Source organism: Meles meles, chromosome 3 (genome assembly GCF_922984935.1).
Source record: "Meles meles chromosome 3, mMelMel3.1 paternal haplotype, whole genome shotgun sequence".
Lineage (NCBI taxonomy): Eukaryota > Metazoa > Chordata > Mammalia > Carnivora > Mustelidae > Meles > Meles meles.
Genome location: NC_060068.1, coordinates 110,644,651 through 110,664,346, shown reverse-complemented (window position 1 = coordinate 110,664,346; position 19,696 = coordinate 110,644,651). Strand labels below are relative to the sequence as shown.

General features: G+C 36.8%; 1 protein-coding gene across 2 annotated transcripts in view; it reads right to left on the bottom strand.

The window, feature by feature from the left end:
* Positions 1–549: 549 nt before the first annotated feature.
* SAR1B (secretion associated Ras related GTPase 1B) overlaps positions 550–19,696 on the bottom strand; it is a 32,300-nt gene continuing 13,153 nt past the window's right edge. For both annotated transcript variants that reach the window (XM_045999537.1, XM_045999538.1), the window contains exons 2-7: positions 19,092–19,167; positions 14,892–15,011; positions 10,502–10,567; positions 8,916–9,019; positions 7,419–7,550; positions 550–6,090 (exon numbers count right to left, since the gene is read on the bottom strand). In XM_045999537.1, the coding sequence (XP_045855493.1) occupies positions 5,974–6,090; positions 7,419–7,550; positions 8,916–9,019; positions 10,502–10,567; positions 14,892–15,011; positions 19,092–19,149 (597 nt within the window). In that variant the 5' untranslated portion in view covers positions 19,150–19,167 and the 3' untranslated portion in view covers positions 550–5,973. The remainder of the gene's footprint in view (positions 6,091–7,418; positions 7,551–8,915; positions 9,020–10,501; positions 10,568–14,891; positions 15,012–19,091; positions 19,168–19,696) is intronic.

Genomic DNA, 19,696 nt, shown 5'->3' with positions numbered 1-19,696 from the left:
AAATTCATGTACTCTGGTATCAGAAAAACCTGAGAAGCTTGCGAATGATTCAGATTCCTGTCCTCTACCCCGACTCCAGATCTACTGAATCACAACCTTTGGTTGGATTTTTTTCTTTTGTGCTTTTTAAAAAGATCTTCCCAGAAGGGGTGCCTGGCTGGCTCAGTCAGTAGAGTATGGGACTCTTGATCTCAGGAGTTGTGAGTTAGACCCCCACATTGGGCAAAGAGTTTACATTAAAAAATAAATATATAAAATAAAATCTTCCTAGGAGATTCTGATGCATACTAACGCTAGAGAACTTTGATGTAGATAAAACCACTGGTTGCTTTATTTTTTACATTTCAGCAGAGTGAACATTGTGTCAGTTCGACTTCAGTTTGCCCTTAGGTTGTTTTCAGGCAAGTTAGGCCTTGGTACTTAAGCAAAGTTTCTTCAGAATCTTTGTACAAAGGGAAAGTTCTATTCATAATTTCAAAGTCCAAGAAATTTCCAGTGAGCAAAATGAAAATTACAGTTGCATGATAAAAACAGAACTTGACACTAGAGTTTTTCAAAGACCATGTTAGCGTTTTATTTTTCTATTCCTGACACTCAAATTCATAGGGGGTGAATGATAATAGAACATAATCAAAATAACATACAAACACAATTCAATTTACGAACATTTAGCCATCAATCGTAGCTGTTCTTTATAAAATACATAAAGGTAAACAGAAACATCTTTATATAAATTATGCTTAACAATCTGTATACACTGTGAAACCATTGTTAAAATCCACACTGAGATGCTAGTGCAAGCAGTGGTATACAAAAGTGCAAACAAGGTTAGTAATAAGAAGAACTTACACTGACTTACCATTCAACATACTCTATATTCAGTCAAATACTGAAGTCCTCACTACAGAAAACACTTTGATCACTTTCAAAGTAATGTGACTACATTCACCCTGAGTGCTCTCACCTCAGTATGGCAACTGTATGATGATGAGTTCAGGTTAGGAGTGGCACCAGGGAACAGAGAAACCCATGTGAAGTTGGCCATTCTGATGTGAATCTTTACACTTGATAATGAAAACAATTCCAAAGACCACTTTTATGTCAAAAGCTGTAGAACTATCACCCTCTTTACCCCAAAATATTTAAAATTGAAATTAATTCAAATTCTCCCTCCCTTATTTAAAGAAGAATTCATCCACTCCAGTGAAGCTTTTCCAAAAATAACTTGGCGTGAAATCACTCAAAAGGCTTTTCCATTTCTGCCCTAAAATCTTTTTGGGGCAAGGATGCTCCTGATACAAAGTTTACTTTTTTATTTTTTAAAAGATTTTATTTATTTGACAGAGAGACACAGCAAGAAAGGGAACACAGGCAGGGGGAGTGGGAGTGGGAGAGGGAGAGGGAGAAACAGGCTTCCCACTGAGCAGGGAGCCCAATATGGGGCTCTATCCCAGGACCCTGGGATCATGAACTGAGCAGAAGGCAGACGCTTGACTGAGCCACCCAGGCGCCCCATAAGGTCTACTCTGGATAAATTTGCTTAGTGTGATTATTATTTTTTTTTTAATATTTATTTGACAGAGAGAAATCACAACTAGGCAGAGAGGCAGGCAGAGAGAGAGGAGGAAGCAGGCTCCCTGCGGAGCAGAGAGCCCGATGCGGGGCTTGATCCCAGGACCCTGGGATCATGACCTGAGCTGAAGGCAGAGGCTTTAACCCACTGAGCCACCCAGGCGCCCCTAGTCTGATTATTTTTGATTCTTTTTAAAACTGTAGTCAAATCCCTGAACAATCAATCAGTGGTATTAAATGCATTAATTACTTAATGTTCTAAATTATGAGAACAAAAACTTGTTGGTTCAGAGCTACATCTTCAATATGACTCTTCAGTGACTCTGTAGATTCCCTTCATACTTTTTTTAAAAAATATTTTTCTTAGTTATTTATTAGAGAAAATGAGAGAGAGAGAGAGAGCATGAGAGGAGACAGGTCAGCAGGAGAAGCAGACTCCCTGCTGAGCAAGGAGCCCTATGTGGGACTCCATCCTGGGACTCCAGGATCATAACCTGAGCTGAAGGCAGTCGCTTAATCCACTGAGTCACCAGGGTGCCCCCCTTCATACTTTTTATCCAGGTGTGGTGTGGGAGTGTGAGGGAGGGATGGTTCTAGGGACTAAGAGTAGACACATGGTTTTAACAAAATCCCAATCACTTTGCACAGAGACACAGTCCCATAATCCAAGACCTGTTCTTTCCTTCCTTTTTGTGGGGAGGGGATGTTAAAAAAGCACTAATTTGCATTTCAAAAGACCAGTGATGGAAGCCATCAGAAGCATACCATATAGCTTTGAGAATTTAGACCTTCACTGAAGATACACTTTTTTCTGAACGCTTAGATTTATAGCAAAAAATAGTAAAGGTTTACAGAAAACCTTTAATTCACCATTAATTTTGCATTAAGGAATTTTTATTTGCTCATCTCTATTTTTTTCATGCTTTCTTGGAGATTTTTGGAACCTTCACCAATTTTTACATAGGTTTAAATTGATCCAAACAATATATTCTAAGTAAAATGAACACAAGATATTTTGAGAGCATTCCCTTCATATTAGCTATTCTCATTGTAGTCTGGTAAAAATTTGGCAATAAATCCTTGCAAACCTGAATCACATAACTATCAAGACTGAAATGCCACACTGAGTCACAACCAATACAGTTTCACAACATGTAAACCTTTCTCCTCCAACTCTCAAATCAGTGTCAGCTAGAACTACACTGCTTTTAATGATGGAACTTATGAAAATGATGTATTTTGAATGTGACTGATCAAATCATTTTGCAGAAGGCAAGAAGCAGTATTATCACAGCTATTACCTTATTTTAATGATTTTGCAAGTTTATGTGCTGGAAAGTACTAGGAAGAAGTGTGAGCTGGTTCAAAACTAAGGAAAAGAAACAACACTGTAAACCACAGTAAATGTGTATATACATATAAGCACACAAAACTAAAACTGACATCTATGCAGGCAGTATCTGGATTCATACGTCTTTGGCATTCAAAGATACTGGGTCAACCAAGCCAATGGTGAAGAATTTTTTTCATATATTTCAGAAAATGTCTTGCCCCAATTTAAAAAAATGCTGTGCTCTCTCTATTCTAAAAATTCACTGAGCTAAAGACAAACTGGAATCAGTTTAAAAAGTTACCCGAAAATATAATTAACAGCAGTCCTTGAAAGGTGTGGGGTTAAGGGTTTCACTAAAATGAGAAATGTAGGCTGAGATCTTGTTTTTTAGAGCTGTAGACTAAAGATTTTAATGTATCTTTTGAGCAGTGCCTGATTTATGTGGAATCCAATCTTGTATACATTTTCACACCTTATGGTAAAAGGTACAAATTTAATCTATGTCCCCAATGCTACAATTTACCCCCCAAATACTGAACAGGTGCACGTACTTGCACAAGCACGTACAGAGTACATGTTTTCCCCATGTGCTTTTACTTTTTCTTGCAATTCTCTTAATATGCTTCTCTTGAAGGGGAGCAGTGACTCAATGGATGTGTTCAGAGGAGCTGGAAGAGTGAGATGGTAAGCCCAATGACTAGGGCCCATCTCCCCGGACCTGGGATGAAAGCCAATTGCTGCTATGTGCAGCTTCATTTCCGAACATTCAGGCCAATTCTCTCATCATTGGGAAAATAGCCACAGTTTAGTTATGGTCCACAACTGACTTTAATTCTATGATCCCAGTGTCAGAACTAGAATGAGAATTCTGGTGATATATTTTGTACCAGAAAGCATTTCTCCACTTCAGAGAAATTAGGAGGGTTTTTTCCTTTATACCAATTTATGACACAAGTAATTGATTTCACAAGATCACAATATAAGGAAATACTTGAAGAAAATGCAATGTCCTTGTAGGTGCTCAAGATAGATACCAACAAGAGACAGTTACTTTTAATAAGGCCTAGTTCTGTTTAGTCAGGATATTAGAAGTACTTGATTTATTTTTCATTCGTTTAAGTAATCTTTACATCCAGTGTGGGGCTTGAACTCATAACCCCAAGGTCGAGTCACATGCTCCACAAAATGAGCCAGTCAGGTGCCCCTAAAAAGTGAGTACTTGAATTACACGTGGCAAAATAAACCAACAGGTTGATATGTCTTCTCCTCCTTTTCCCATGATGCTAGTGATGATTCTAAGTAGGGAAGAAGCTCTTATTTCCATTTGAAAGAAAGGTTAAAGTGAAACAGAAGGGCCATATTACTAAAACCAGAGGTCATGTTGAAATGACCTTGTTGATTTAGCTAACTGGTGATTCCTTCCAGTCATATCCCTTAATCCTTAATCTGTCTCAGATGTTCCATTATTAATGATAGAACTAGAGTAACTGATTTGGAAAAAAGCTAAAGAAAACACTAATTCTGATATTAAAATTATTCTTGATGGAATGGAGCAATCTATTCTCAATGGAACTAGTTAAATGTACTATAAAATCCTGGTTTATAACCAAGAGAGAACTAACTCTCTTAAGTGTGAGTCTTTAAAAATACATATTTGGCACTTATCTTTCAGCTTATTTTAGTAATTATGGGAATCTCAGAACCTTATGGAAAAGAATTACTCAATTTCTTAGAAAATTAAAGTGCTTTAAAAGCTACTTAAAACATTAATCCATCAGTGAGGCTTGCAGATGCTATCACATGGCAGGCATTACTTGTAAAAACAGAAGACTTTGTGCTATAAATATAAAGTAAGAGCTGACAGCAATTAAGAAAAAAGAAAATCGAACACAAGCATTCATTTATTTCTGCTGAGAAATAAAATACGCCAAACAATGCAAAAGAGCCATAGGACAGGACCAGAATCCCCACGCAGCTTAGACGGCAGAACAGGCTTCCTTTCTCCTCACACATACAGGCCTCTACAGTGAAACTACGCACAAGGTGTTGTGCTACTTATTGCATCATTATGTAAAAGGGAGTGGGGAGTACCTCTAAATGTGGGGACACTGGTGCCCGTCACTACTTTTGGTGAAAAGGCACAAATGACCAAACTGGGCACCGGTAAGTTGGAACACTTCAGAATCAGACAACTGGAATGGAGTTATAGGCCTATCAAACCCCAAATTAACCCTGTATTGTACCAGAAGACGTGCTTTTCTTCAAAAGACCAATTCCACAGAAACTAGGAGGTGGATCCCATCAGCATTAATCATGGTAGCATTACTGTGACAAATACACGTGATGCAGAGAGAAATGTGTAAGGTGGAACCCAACACAGTGTGTCTTCTGGTAAATGCAAAAGCTTCTAGAGACTTACACATTATCCTAAAAATTCTGAAATGGTCTCCTTGCCCCACAACCCCCTCATATGTAGGTTATTAAATACTCAAAACATCGGAACATACTAGCTAGATAAAACACATTAAAATGAAACACCTGCCCAACAAAGATGCCAAACATCAGGGTGTGTTTTATTGCATGACGTTTGCATAAGAAAAAATATTATTGAAAACTGTAAGGCATCATGCAATCATCAATAACCTAATTATTAACTGTACACTTAGGATAGATGGACATATAATCTAAAATTTAAAAACTAGTTCCAAAATAGTACATAAAATTTAACATGATGAGCTTTAAACATGGTTTGTATTCGTAGCTTCACGTTGTTAAAAAGTGCTTCAAATGTACTGCTGGAAAGTTGTTCTTTATAAATGGCACTGGGGATAATGTCAGATTATAAACTGTATAAACTATTTTTATGGAATTAGAAAGCTAACATTGTGATATTCAAACTTGAATCAGTTTTCAATTTGCACTCAAATTAAGTTGATATAATATTAATAATCTAAAAAAATCTGTTTTCTAACCAACAAAAGTCTATTGAATTCAAGTTATGCATGTTGAGTGGATCAAATCTCTGAGTAGGCCTGAATGGTGAGACCTGGAACTGATGCAAGTGGTTGTTAATCAATGTACTGTGCCATCCAACGGAAACCTTCTCCGTAACCTTGCCTTTTGAGCACGCTGCACATGAAAACTTCTAAGGGTCGGGCATTCAGTTCTTTCAGAGATACATTGCCCTAGAAGGGAAGACAGACATTATGATGGATGACCTCTTTATGAAATAAAAGCTCCACTTTACAGCTGAATTGCAGCTTCTACATCTCAGAACAAAAGGCGACTGTGCTTAAGCCTCGGGTGTTGGGCAGACAAGTGCCTTAGATACACAAGAAACCTCCTCCTCTCACTCAGTGGGAAAGGGGAGTTTGTGAGGCACATAAAAATGAAAACAATCTTTGACTTGGAAAAATTTAAGTTACCCAAGCCGGCTTCACTAATATTAAAGACAAACCTTTCTGAGTAGGTTTATGACTAAACAAGGCATTTCCTAAAAATGGGAGTTGATTTACTAAAAAGAAGACACTGAAAACAGACTAAAGTCTACCCTAACACCAGAGTCTCCTTCAAAACAGTGCAGTATTTCTCTACTCTGAAAGAAATACATATAAACCAAGGAAATTTTGTTTGTATATTCTGAGATTTTTCTATACCAAGGTCTCGCCCTCATACAAATACTAGCAAAAACTGACTGCAAAAATAACGCATTTTGAAGCTTATTATAAAGTATTATGTTCAGGGGCGCCTAGGTGGCTCAGTTGGTTAAGCATCTGCCTTCCGCTCAGGTCATGATCTCAGGGTCCTGGGATCCAGCCCAGTATTGGGGGGGGGGGGTCCCTGCTCAGCAGGGAGTCTGCTTCTCCCTCTCCCTCCCCCACCCCTTCATGCTCACTCTCCTTCTCTCCTATAAATAAAATCTTTAAAAAAAAGTATTATGTTCAAAAAATCCCCCAACACTCCTATGTTCAATTTACATTTTATTTTTATTTTATTTATTGAACTCAGAGTCTAAATCTACTATTGGACTGCTTAAACATTAAAGTATATTATTTGGGGGCTAATTCTGAAAATCTATGACAAATAGAACTTTGAAAGTTTTCATTTGGTTTCCCACAAGCATGAGTTTTGACATTCTTGTTATCCCCAAGAAAAGGTTTCATTCAGTGATAGAAAGAAAACACATAAAGACATTTTAAAGACCCGAATGTGCAAATGAGTTTTTATGGAAAAAAAAAAAAAAAAAAAAAAAAATGGGCATATGTAGTTGGACAATAGTAATTTAAAAAGACATTTTGTTGTATACTTGAAACTAACATTACATCTCAGTTATACCTCAAAAAAAAAAAAAAAAGGGCAGACCGCCAGTTGGACTAATCACCATGATTACTGTTAGTGCTAATATTGGAATTAAACTATTTCAGAAGATAAAAATAAGACATTAAACTGAAAGACCTTTACACTGTCAAATGAAATATTCACACTAGTCAAAAAAAACACAACTTTTATTTACCTTTCCTGTTGTCTGACCATATAAACCAAACATCTCTCGTAACCTTTCTTCACTGATGGCTTCAGGTCTGTCAATCTTATTCCCAAGAATTAGTATAGGCACATTAGCAATGGTTTCATCTGTCATTAGTGACTGAAACAAAACAAAATGAAAGACAAGATGTTGATATGAAACTATCTGAAGAGCTCCTAATACAAGATACCAATGAGTATCAAGGATTCATTATCTACCATAGCATGTCAGTTCTGCCAAATTTCATTGACAAACTTTTTGTACATTTGAAAGTAAGATCAGGAGTGCTTGCTTGGCTGGCTCAGTCAGTAGAACCTGCAATTCTTAACCTGAGCCTTGTGAGTTTTAGCTCCAAGCTGGGTGGAAAGCGGAGTTAAAAACAAAAAAAAACCTTGGGGCGCCTGGGTGGCTCAGTGGGTTAAAGCCTCTGCCTTTCGCTCAGGTCATGATCCTAGAGTCCTGGGATCGAGCCCCACATCGGGCTCTCTGCTTGGCAGGGAGCCTGCTTCCTCCTCTCTCTCTCTCTGCCTGCCTCTCTCCCTACTTGTGATCTCTATCTGTCAAATAAATAAAATCTTTAAAAAAAAAAAAAAACCTTAAAAACACACAAAAATGTGAGCTCAAAGAAACTGTAAGCTCCTTGTGTAAATGCTCAACTCTGCTGCTCGCTCTGTGAATCACTAAGGGACTCTAAAACAAATACCTTGAAGGTGAGCAGACCTGGTTTCAATTCTAGTTCTACTGCTTATGAATTGTGAGATCTTGGACAAATAAGCTTTAATGAAGCTCAGAGAATTTGGAATAGTAGCACCTACCTTATGGAGTTGATTTGGGAATTAAATGATATAATATACACGTGCCTGGCACAAAGTAGGTAGTCAGGAAATCCCTGACCCTGTTCCATGACCACAGAACCTACCTGGACTTTGCCACATGAACAATTATTTGCCTGCTCTGGGCAGAGGCACAGTAAGGTCAAATCACTGCTTCCTCTATGGTCCCAGATCAAGCCCTGGCCTTCCTGGCTGATCCTGAGCTACTTTATGAAGCATCTGACCTGGGAGAGGGGGAAGAGAAGTGCCTACACATGCCTCCACTCACTCATAGAAGTGGTGTCTAAGATAGCATGTTATACCATTTCCAGGTTCCGGCCAACTACTGAAGAAAATGGCATCTAGGATGACCAGGGACTCAAGACTAAGGTACTCCAGGTATGCCACAGACATGAAATATACTACAAAGGTACGCTGCACAGAGTGAGCTTAGGTCTTCAGGAAGAAAGTCTGTGCTAGTATGTCCTCAATAGCTACAATTACTCCAAGCTACTGTCTCTGTGTTCTAAGCAGAGTTAACCACTGACCTCCATAAATTGCCAGGAGTTGTATCAGAGACTACAGAAAAGCTGCACTCTGATACTTAGATCTCCAACCTATTTCTTCAAGCTTACCAGAGTGATTCAGCTATGTTTAGTTTTAGTTAACTTACATCAAGTTCTTCTTTTGATTCTAACAGCCTTTCATGGTCTGCACAATCCACCAGAAATACAATGCCATTGATAGCAGGAAGGTAGTTTTTCCACACTCTTCGAGCTAACAAAAACAATCAGGAGTTAGATTTTATTTGCCGGTCAAACCTAGCAGTTGGTTTGATGGAAGAGTCCAACAAGAAACTAAGTTTAATTATCCCTTAGCTGCTACCACTTCATTATATATTCAAGTTCATCTTTAACCCAGAGTTGCCAAATTTTTCCAGAGGACCAAGGCAGGCTTTCCTTGATGTGAGCAAGTCAAATATTTTACTCTGCTCCAGTTCTCCCAAGTTAGAACTGGAATTATTATTTGCTACCAATGGACAATGATGCACATTAAGTTCACTGGATGACTGTACTATTTTTAAAATTTATTTATATGCAATATTCATTTTCTGACATTTCAAGTTTAGCAGTTATTTTGCCACTGATAAATTCAGAGTCAGTGAAAGAAGGGAATTAGTGGGTACAGATTTGTTAAGTTAAAATAATAAAAGCAAACTGTTATAACAGATATTAACTGAAGTCAACAAAACCTTTAGGGTAATTTTTCTATGACATTATTTTTAGAGAAGTTTTAGGGGTTCCTTAGAGGTAAGCAACTTTTTATTGACTTCAGTTTTATATCTTAAAAACAACACAGAAATTAAGTCTCAGACTCCATTAGGTTCCAATTCTCTCTAACCATTGTATTCAGGAGTATTTCATATATATTCCAAATAATTATAATGTCTCAAATGTGCATTCACTAGCCACAACCACCAAAATCTTTTCAACTATTTGTCACAGGAGCTTTAGAATGCCCACCAACTTTGAAATATTCACTATTTATGAATTACCATGTGCTGGGTACTGTCATGTCTTTTGGGGGACATAAGAAATAAACTTTAGTTCCTGAAAGTTTAGTAGAGGAGATAACAGTCTTTTCCAAACTTGTAGACATTTACACAAATGCACTAAGCACCATGGAAATATAATTAAGAGCATTCCCAGGTTAGAGTCGGAGGTAGCCATACTTACACTGGGCCCTGAAAGGTGGGTTACTTGTGTGCAAATGGGGATGGCATGAGCAAAAGCACAGAGAGGAAGAACACCAAGAGGGTTTTGTTTGGTTGGAGAACAAAGAATGGAAAAGGGAACAGGGGAAAATAAAGACTAAAAAAATAAACTGGGATCAGATTATAGAGATCCCAAATGCCAGGTCAATGAGTTTGGCTTCTATTTAGTAGGTCAGCCATTAAAAGTTTTTAATACAGAGCAGTAACATCATAACGTGATTATGACAATCGGTGAAATGTGGATTGGAACAGAGGACAGAGGATAAATTTAGGTTACGTGCTTTATACCAAAAGCAATTAAGACTTAAACTGACCAGGAGTATCATGAAAATCACTTTGGTTTAAAGCTTATCTGGTGGTAACAATTCTTAAATTTTAAGTGTACTCTGCCTTCCTTGAACAGAACAAGATTTCATGAACTGGAAACTAATGACCACATTTTATTAAACTAAAATAAAGCAACTATAAGAGTAATAGAATCTTACCTTGCACATGTCCACCCAAATCAAAAGTTGTAAAGGTCATGCCAGCAATGGTTAGTTCTTCTGAAGCTAAATAACAATATGACAAGAAAATCATATATTCTTACAACAAGAAAATCAGATATCCATTCATGGTATATATTGCTACTTAATGTTGATTAATTGCAAATAAGTTCAAATCAAACATTTAGGCACTAATACAAGAATTTGTTGTAATTAGATATACTTCAATTTATACTGACAACATAACACAAGTCATGATAATATTCTAGTATTCACTAACCTCCACAAATCCAACATTTTGTTTCCTTCTCTTTTTCTCCTGCTAAAAATATTAACTATTTAGATAATTATTTGCTGTGAATTCAAGTAACTGCTCCAACCTACTAATTTTTTCTATAATTCATCTTAGATGATACCAGGGAAATTTTCTCTCATGGCTGTCATATTACCAAGTGACGACAGTCTTTAATGATAAACACGGTTGCAATAAAAATTTTTGCTGTGTCTTCAAGTTTTTTTCTGTTCCCTCCCTCCCTTCCTCTTCTAGGACTTCAAGTATAGGTTGGCTAGACTGCTTTGTTTTTGTTTTTGTTTTAAGATTTTATTCATTTACTTGATGGACAGAGATCACAAGTAGGCAGAGAGGCAGGCAGAGAGAGAGAGAGAGGGAAGCAGGCCCCCAGCTGAGCAGAGAGCCTGAAGCGGGGCCCGATCCCAAGACCCTGGGATCACAACCTGAGCCAAAGGCAGAGGCATTAACGCACTGAGCCACCCAGATACCCTAGACTGCTTCGTATTTTCCTGCAAGTCACTGAGTATCTGTTCATTTCACTTTTCTTTGTGCTTCATTTTATATAGTTTCTATTATGTTGACTTAAGTTCACTGGTCCTTGCTTCTGCAGTACTGGCATTATTTTGTTGTTAATCCTGTGGCGTGAAAATTTCACTTCAGTTACTGTATTTTTTCATTTGTAGACGTTTCCACTTGGTTCTATCTTGTATCTTCCATTTCCTTCCTCATTCTTTTCATGCTTTCCTTCAGTCCGTGAGCACATTCATCACAGCTCTTTTGGCATCCTCATCTGCTAATTCCATGATCTTAGTCACTTCTGGGTCTATCACTACCGATTGATTTTTCTCCTGGTTTTGGTCACACTTTACTGCTTCTTTGCATGTCTAGTCATTTTTTACTCAATGCTGGATTTCACTGTATTCCTTTGAAGTGAGGTGGACTTTGTGCTGGCAGACAGTTACACTGCTTGCAGATCAGTTTTTAAGTTTTGTTAGGTTACAGTTGTCTTTACTTTACCGGTACTTCTGCCCCATTACTAAGGTATGGCCCTTCTGGAGTCTCTAGTGAATGCCAGGTCTCTCCTTTGCGGCTGGTGGGAATATGAATGATTCCTGGGCGCATGTGAGCTCTGAGAATTATTTGGTTAACAGCTCTGATACAATTATTGTTTCTCCAGAAATTGTTCTTTGCTTGGCCAAGGGGAGTTTTACCCTATGCACATGGATTGGTATTTAGCCATGAACCTTTCTGCAGTTCTCTTGTCTGTGGAGCTCCTTCCTCTCTGGTGTTATGCCAAGCAAATTCTCATCACCTCTGTCTCTGTCTCAACTCAGCAAGGCTACTGGGTTATGTTTGGATTTCTTCTCCCTGCACCATGGTCTGAAGATTATCTCAGTGATAAAACTTGATTGAATAAAGAAAGGTTTGTTTTCCTTCTCTCAGGAATCATAGTCCTGTGTTAGATATTGTCCAGTTCTGAAAACAGTTGTAGTATATATGTTTGTCCAGTTTTCTAGCTGCTTACAGTGGGATAATTCCAGATGCTCTTACTGCCCCAGAGCAAAAGCAGAAGTCCCCTACAATTATAATGAAAGGTTCAGTATAATTTTAACTACCCATTATATTGCTGAGGCCCCAGAGTAGTTTCTTATTAAAAATTCTTTACGTAGCCTCCCAACTGGATAAACCAATACAATTCGTGTTCAAAGTGTTTTCCTTTCCATAAGGTAAATATAATGCTTGGATTATATTTACTTGGGAAATTACCTTTACGTTACCATCCCTAATATACTAATATACTCCCTACTTTATAAAATGTCCCAGTTTGAGTAAGACACAGAAAACTTTTAATATCCCAGGGAGTTTGCCCTTTCCCACTCACTGTCCACTCCCAGGAGTAATCTGAATTCTATCACCACAGGTTTGTTGCGCCTGTTCTAGAATTTCATATAAATGATACCATATAGTATGTAACTTTTGTGATCATCTTCTTCCAAGCATCATAATACATACTGTATATAACAGTTATTCCTATTTCTTATTGAATAGAATTTCATCATTTATTCTTTTGGTGGGGATTGGTATCTGCGCTATTTCCAATTTGGGGCTATAACAAAGAAAGCTGGTATAAACATTCTTGTACAAGGATTTCGGCAAATACATATTTTCATTTCTTCTTGATAAGTACTTAGCAATGGAACTGTCAGATCATAAGGTAGATACGTATTACCTTTATCACATATGTTCTTGATTAATGAAAAATGTTAAGATAAAATGAACAAGAATGGCAGGAAGGTTGAGATGGCAACTGTTTTGTGCCACGGCTTTTACTCCTTGTGCTTTAAACAATGTGTGCTTTAAACAATGTGCTCAATAAATATTTGATAAATAAAGGAGAGCAACATTAAAATATAAAAATGGGGGTGCCTGGCCGGCTCACTTCATAGACCATACTACTCTTGTTCTCAGGGTTATACACTGAGGCCCCATGTTGGGTGTACAGATTACTTAAAATCTTAAAAAAAATGTTTTTAACTGACTTACACCGAATATAGTACCACACCACTCTGTAGTCTCTTCCAACTGTTTTTGCATACAATTTATATACTCAATTTCACAATCATCATTTTTTCTTTAATAGTATTGTTCTTGTATCAGAATCTTATTTGCCAAGCTCCACTCTTATTCTAATATAAAAAAAAGATGTATCAATTTTATGAAATCTTCCTTTTCGAACTAAGAGTTTTATCGATAAAATAGTGTTTTTGTTGTTCTCCTTCTTTGTTCTCTGTATATTTACTGAATTAAATAACTATCATATTATTATCTACTTTCTGGTCTAGTGCTCAATTTTATACTCATTATTTAAATCTACACTCATTATTTCATAATTAATTGTGATTAGCTTGTTTTTGAACTAGATGTTTAAAAAAATAAAATTAGAGGCACCGGGTGGCTCAGGGTATGATCATGGGGTCCTCAGATCGAGCCCACAACGGGCTCTCTGCTGAGCAGGGAGCCTATTTCCCCTCTCTCTCTGCCTGCCTCTCTGCCTACTTGTGATCTCTGTCTGTCAAATAAATAAATAAAATCTTTTAAAAAAATTTAAAAACAGGGGTGCCTGGGTGGCTCAGTGGGTTAAAGCCTCTGCCTTCTGCTCAGGTCATGATCCCAGGGCCCTGGGATCCGAGCCCCGCATGGGGCTCTCTGCTCAGCAGGGAGCCTGCTTCCCTTTCTCTCTCTCTGCCTGCTTCTCTCCCTACTTGTGATCTCTGTCAGAATAAATATATAAAATCTTAAAAAAATTTAAAAAATGAAACAAAACTTATGTCTACTTGACTCATAGTCTTTTCAAGTGACAGAAGGTCACAGGTATTTAAGTTAGGCTTCTATTCTAATAATTTTGTCACTTTAACATCAACTTTACTTTCTCAAATAGTATCATGATATAACCTTATATATTTACTGGATGGTATACAGTAAGTGATTTACAGAGTCATTGTTAATGTCATTCAGGCAGTCTTTCTTAAAGAAACCACAGTAAATTATTTTTCAAATTGTTCTAAAACTTTCTATAAATATATCTGTATGTGCCCTGTTTTTTGGAATAATTCTATGGTCTTTATAACATACTTTGTTGAGGTTTCTCAGAGTAGAGAATTGACTGGTTAATGAATTGAGAGTCACTAGCAAAGTGTAAGACTATACTCTGTCCTTTGAATAACGATTAGAAGTACAGTTTTAAAACTTGAAAGAAATTTAGGTTATCTAAACAAGGTAATGGTGACTATTTATAGCCTAAGCAATATCTGGTTGGAAAGACCTCAATCATGTTAAAATCCCTGAGACATTAACTTTATTTCCTCTAGCTGAAGAAGGGTGTACTAACTGAAAAAAAGCTATGTGTATTATTTTAAGATCTAAATGTACTTCTTGGAAGTGGAGTGGGTTAGCTATGATTTATTATACTATTTTAAGAATAGGTCATATCACCTGATCATAATATACCAAAAAACACCGAAAGACAAAAAAATTTTTGGTTAGTGCCTGAACTGGTATCACTTGATAAATTAACATGTTGTAGGGGAATATACTTACTGGGATGTAACGTTGGGACATGTTGTCCAAGTCTGTCGTCTTTTAGCATGTGTAGCAATGTTGTTTTTCCTGCATTATCCAATCCAAGAAATACCAATTTACCGGTTTTCTTATATAATCCTGCAGAGTAAGAGCTATAATTAGTCAAAATTCTATCTGACATAGATTATTCAAGCAAAAGACTTCAAATAAAAGTATAGTATAACATTTACATAAGGAAAATATATTTTGAACTTGTAAGATTTTATAAATTGGCTTGAATTTCTAGTCTATTTTTTGTTTTGAAGAGCTATTCTAAATCTGTCATGATTTGCAAGTTCAGGTCATTTTTTTTTTTTTAAGATTTTATTCATTCATATGATAGAGAGAGAGAGCTAGAGATAGCACAAGCAGGGAGAGCAGTAGGCAGAGGGATCTGACCGTGATCACAGACTCATGACCTAAGCTGAAGGCAAATGCTCAATGGACTGAGCCTCCCAGGCACCCCTCAAATCATTTCAAAACTAAACTTTGTCCCAGTCATTGAATGTGTTACCTAAACTTTTCTCTATACCACAATGCTGATTCCCTTGACAAGTTAGGGATAAATAGCAATGTTCTCTATTAGAGAAATACTCATAACATACTTGACATCATGTATTTATGAAGCTGGACCAAAAGGAAAATTAAAGGAATTTTCATGGTTGATAAAAAATTAAGCACTTATGACAATAAAAATCATAGTGAGTCTTTTCAATAAAAAGTTTAGGTCACTGTCAAATTTCCCTGAGAATATGGTTAAACTATTCACAGAATTGCCTAAAACTAAAGCAATAACCAAAAAAACCAAGCACATAATTTAGATGTATCAACCAATAATGATAGAGGAAGTGACAGGAAAAAGAACATTGACCAATTTATAAAAGATTGGCATTTACTGTGAAATTCAAAATTGAGCTTTATTATTTTTTTTAAAGGTTTTTTTTTCCAGAGGAGTTTTAGGTTTACAACAAAACTGATAGGACAGTAGAGAGATGTCCAGTATCACTCACCAAAATGGTACATTTTTAACCAATGATGAACTTATACTGATATATCATAATCACCCAGAGTTACTTTAGGGCTCGGCTCACTCTTAGTTTGTATACTCTGTGTTTTGACAGACATATAAGAACATACATCCATCATTATAATATCATACAAAGTATTTTCACTGCCCTAAAAATCCTGTATGTTCTGCCTGTTCATCCCACCCTTCCCCCACTGCCTGGCAACCACTCATCTTCTTAGTCTCCATATTTCTGCCTTTTTGCCTTGCCAGAATCAGACAGTATGTAGCCTTTTGAGATTGGTTTCTTTTACTTAGTAATATGCATTTCAGCTTCCTCCATGCCTTTTCATGGCTTGATAGCTCATTTCTTTTTGGTGCTGAATAATAATACTCCATTGTCTAGACGAACCAGTTTAGTTCTCTGTTCACCTACTGTAGGATACCTTGATTGCTTCAAAGTTTTGGCAATTAGAAATGAAGCTGCTATAAAACATCAGTGTGCAGGTTCACATGTGGATCTAAGCTCTAAACTCCTCTGGGTAAATACCAAGGAGCACAACTGCTAGACTGTATGGTAAGAGTATGTCTAGTTTTGTAAGAAATCCCCAGTCTTCCAAAGTGTCTGTACCATTTTGCAGTCCCAGCAGTGAATGAAAAGTTCTTGCTGATCCACATCCTTGTCAGCATTTGTTACTGTCAATGTCCAGCTTTTGAACATTCTAGTAGGGTATGTGGTAATATTGAACTTTATGTTTCAGGTGCTTAATTGTCTCACACCCGTGGAATTACATGAGCACTGGGGACATAGTAACAATTCCAAAAATATTTACTCAGCCAATAAATGAACTTTTAAAGACATACGGCATTGTAATTCAGGTTACCCACTTAAATAAGTTCATGCCAAAATAATACCCAATTCTTTATCCACACTGAAGTTTAAGAAGTAAATTGTTTAAAGTCCTAATCTTTTTTTTTTTTTTAAGTCCTAATCTTTTGATAACCTAGTGACCAAGAGTTCTGATCCTAAGGGGAAGACTGTCTTCCATATTTACTTGAGCTGGGATACTATATTTCTATTTTAATCATGAATTGTGACTAATACTTTTTTATACATTTGTATAATGTTTATGTAAATGTAAATGTCTTTTTTTTGTTGTTTTTAAGATTTTATTTATTTATTTGAGAGAGCAAAAGCAGAGGGAGGGGCAGAGGGAGAGGGAAAAGCAGACTCCCCACTGAGCAAGGAGCCTGATGCGGGACACCATCCTAGGGCCCTGGGATCATGACCTGAGCCAAAGGCAGATGCTTAACAAACTGAATCACCTAGGCACCCCAGACATTTCTATTTCTTAAAAGTTTCTACACAGATTGTTTCTACCAGTGCAATCACAGTCCATCTTACCATCCTTTTAAGTAGTAGAAGTACACTGGATAAGATTCCAAAAGGGAACACCTACAACGTTTCAACTTTAATCTTTAAAGTGGGTTGGACTAAATCCTTATCTTGTGACAGGCACTATTAAGCAAGCTGTTACACATTATGTAATCCTCAAAATAACTCTTTTAAGTAAATACTATTATCCTCTTTACAGAGGGGAACAAAGACTTAAAGTTAACTTGCTCAAATGCTGAAGTTAGATATAAGATTTGAAACCACACCTGATGCCAAAGATTTGGTTCATTTCATTTCTCTACACTGCCTCCCACTGTTAGCCCTATTAACCTCTTGCTCCTGCTTATGAGGCAATTTATTTTTCTTTTTCAACATAGCTTAGCAGACATTAATTTTTCTATAAACTGAGATATAGATACCAACCTGTTACAACCTGGGTTATTCCAGTATAATGAAGTTTAAAATGTTTATTTCTGACAGAGTTGTTGCAAATATGTAACAAAATATTTCAATCTGATAAAAATATTTAAGAGTTCTTGAGGTGATAATGTAGAGAGATCTGATATTTGACCTGTAGTAGAGTTACATTATAAAATGTGAGAAATTTTATTTTAAAAAGAAAAAAAAAAAAACCCAAACCTTGATTTTAAAAATGTGCAAACACTGAGGTCTAAGTAAGAAATAAAAATAGGGCGCCTGGGTGGCTCAGTTGGTTAAGCGACTGCCTTTAGCTCAGGTCATGATCCCAGAGTCCTGGGATCGAGTCCCGCATCAGGCTCCCTGCTCCATGGGGAGTCTGCTCCCTCTGACCTTCTCCCCTCTTATGCTCTCTCTCACTGTCTCTCTCTCAAATAAATAAATAAAATCTTTAAAAAAAAAAAGGATAAAAATAGATTGACAAAATTTGATCTTACATTTTTGTCCTTTTAATACATAGTAATCAAACAAAATGTGTATTTTCCAAACAAAATTTATTTCCTTTGTTAAAATTATGTTTATGGAAAAAGAGCCATTTATATAGAAGATGATAATTCATAAGTATGGTTGTGGCCAGTGAGGAATTATGTTGACAACTCTGTAATTACATGAAATACATGAAATACTTCTCTTTGTTCAAGATGATGATTACATGGAGACTAAACTTAGGGCATGATTTGAAAATAGAAGACCAGAACTATCTTCATTAATTACTACAATAATAAAACTATATACATCGGAACATAAAAGTTAATCAAAAGCTTGTTTCACTGGAAAATGTGAGTAGTTGAGAGTGTAAATAAGAGAATGAGATGCTAAAATTTTTCCTCTTTAAAATCTAGAAGAGAGGAAAATCACTAGTCAGATTTGCTGGGTAGACAAGTCTTATTTAGCAGATTATATGCTGCCAGTTATGATATACACCGTACTTTATGGAACATGCATTTTATAGTAACAAAAATAAAGCAGAGAATTCCTGTATTACATGAGATAAAGTATCTAAAGCACTTAGGTAAACTGGCTAATCAAAGGTAGCCACTCCTGTAAATAATATTCCTATCAATAACCTTAAGGGGTAGGAATTATTTTTAATTTACAGATAGGAAACGAAGGTTAAGGTGGAAAAAGTAATTTGCCCAAGACTACATAATTTACAAGTGACACAATGAGTACATTTGTATGATTTCTAAGCTCACATTCACAACTACTGGTTATAATATAAAGAGACTCTAGACAAATAAGCACTTTTATTTAAGTAGGATTAAATGGGATAACAATAAAGAACAAAGAGCCAACATACCTAAAAACTGTAGCACACTGCTGAAACCACTGTAAATCCAGTCAAATATGAAGGACATATCCAAATCTTACAGGGTCTGGAAAAGAAAGTGTTTGAATTCAGTAGTCACCATTTAACATTAAACATGAACTCTGAGGGCGCCTGGGTGGCTCAGTGGTTTAAGCCGCTGCCTTCGGCTCAGGTCATGATCTCAGGGTCCTGGGATCGAGTCCCCGCATCGGGCTCTCTGCTCAGCAGGGAGCCTGCTTCCCTCTCACTCTCTCTGCCTGCCTCTCTGCCTACTTGTGATCTCTCTCTGTCAAATAAATAAAAAATCTTAAAAAAAAAAAAAATGAACTCTGAGTAAATAATCCTACAAGAACCTTACTATAAGGAGTTAGCCACTTGTATCCAGGGTGGTCTTTTTTCTTTTTTTTTTTTTAAAGATTTTATTTATTTATTTGACAGACAGAGAGAGAGAGAGAGAGAGAGAGAGAGAAATCACAAGTAAGCAGAGCAGAGAGCCTGACACCGGGCTCAATCCCAGGATGCTGAGAATCATGACCTGAGCTGAAGGCAGAGGCTCAACCCACTGAGCCACCTAGGTGCCCGTATCCGGGGTGGTC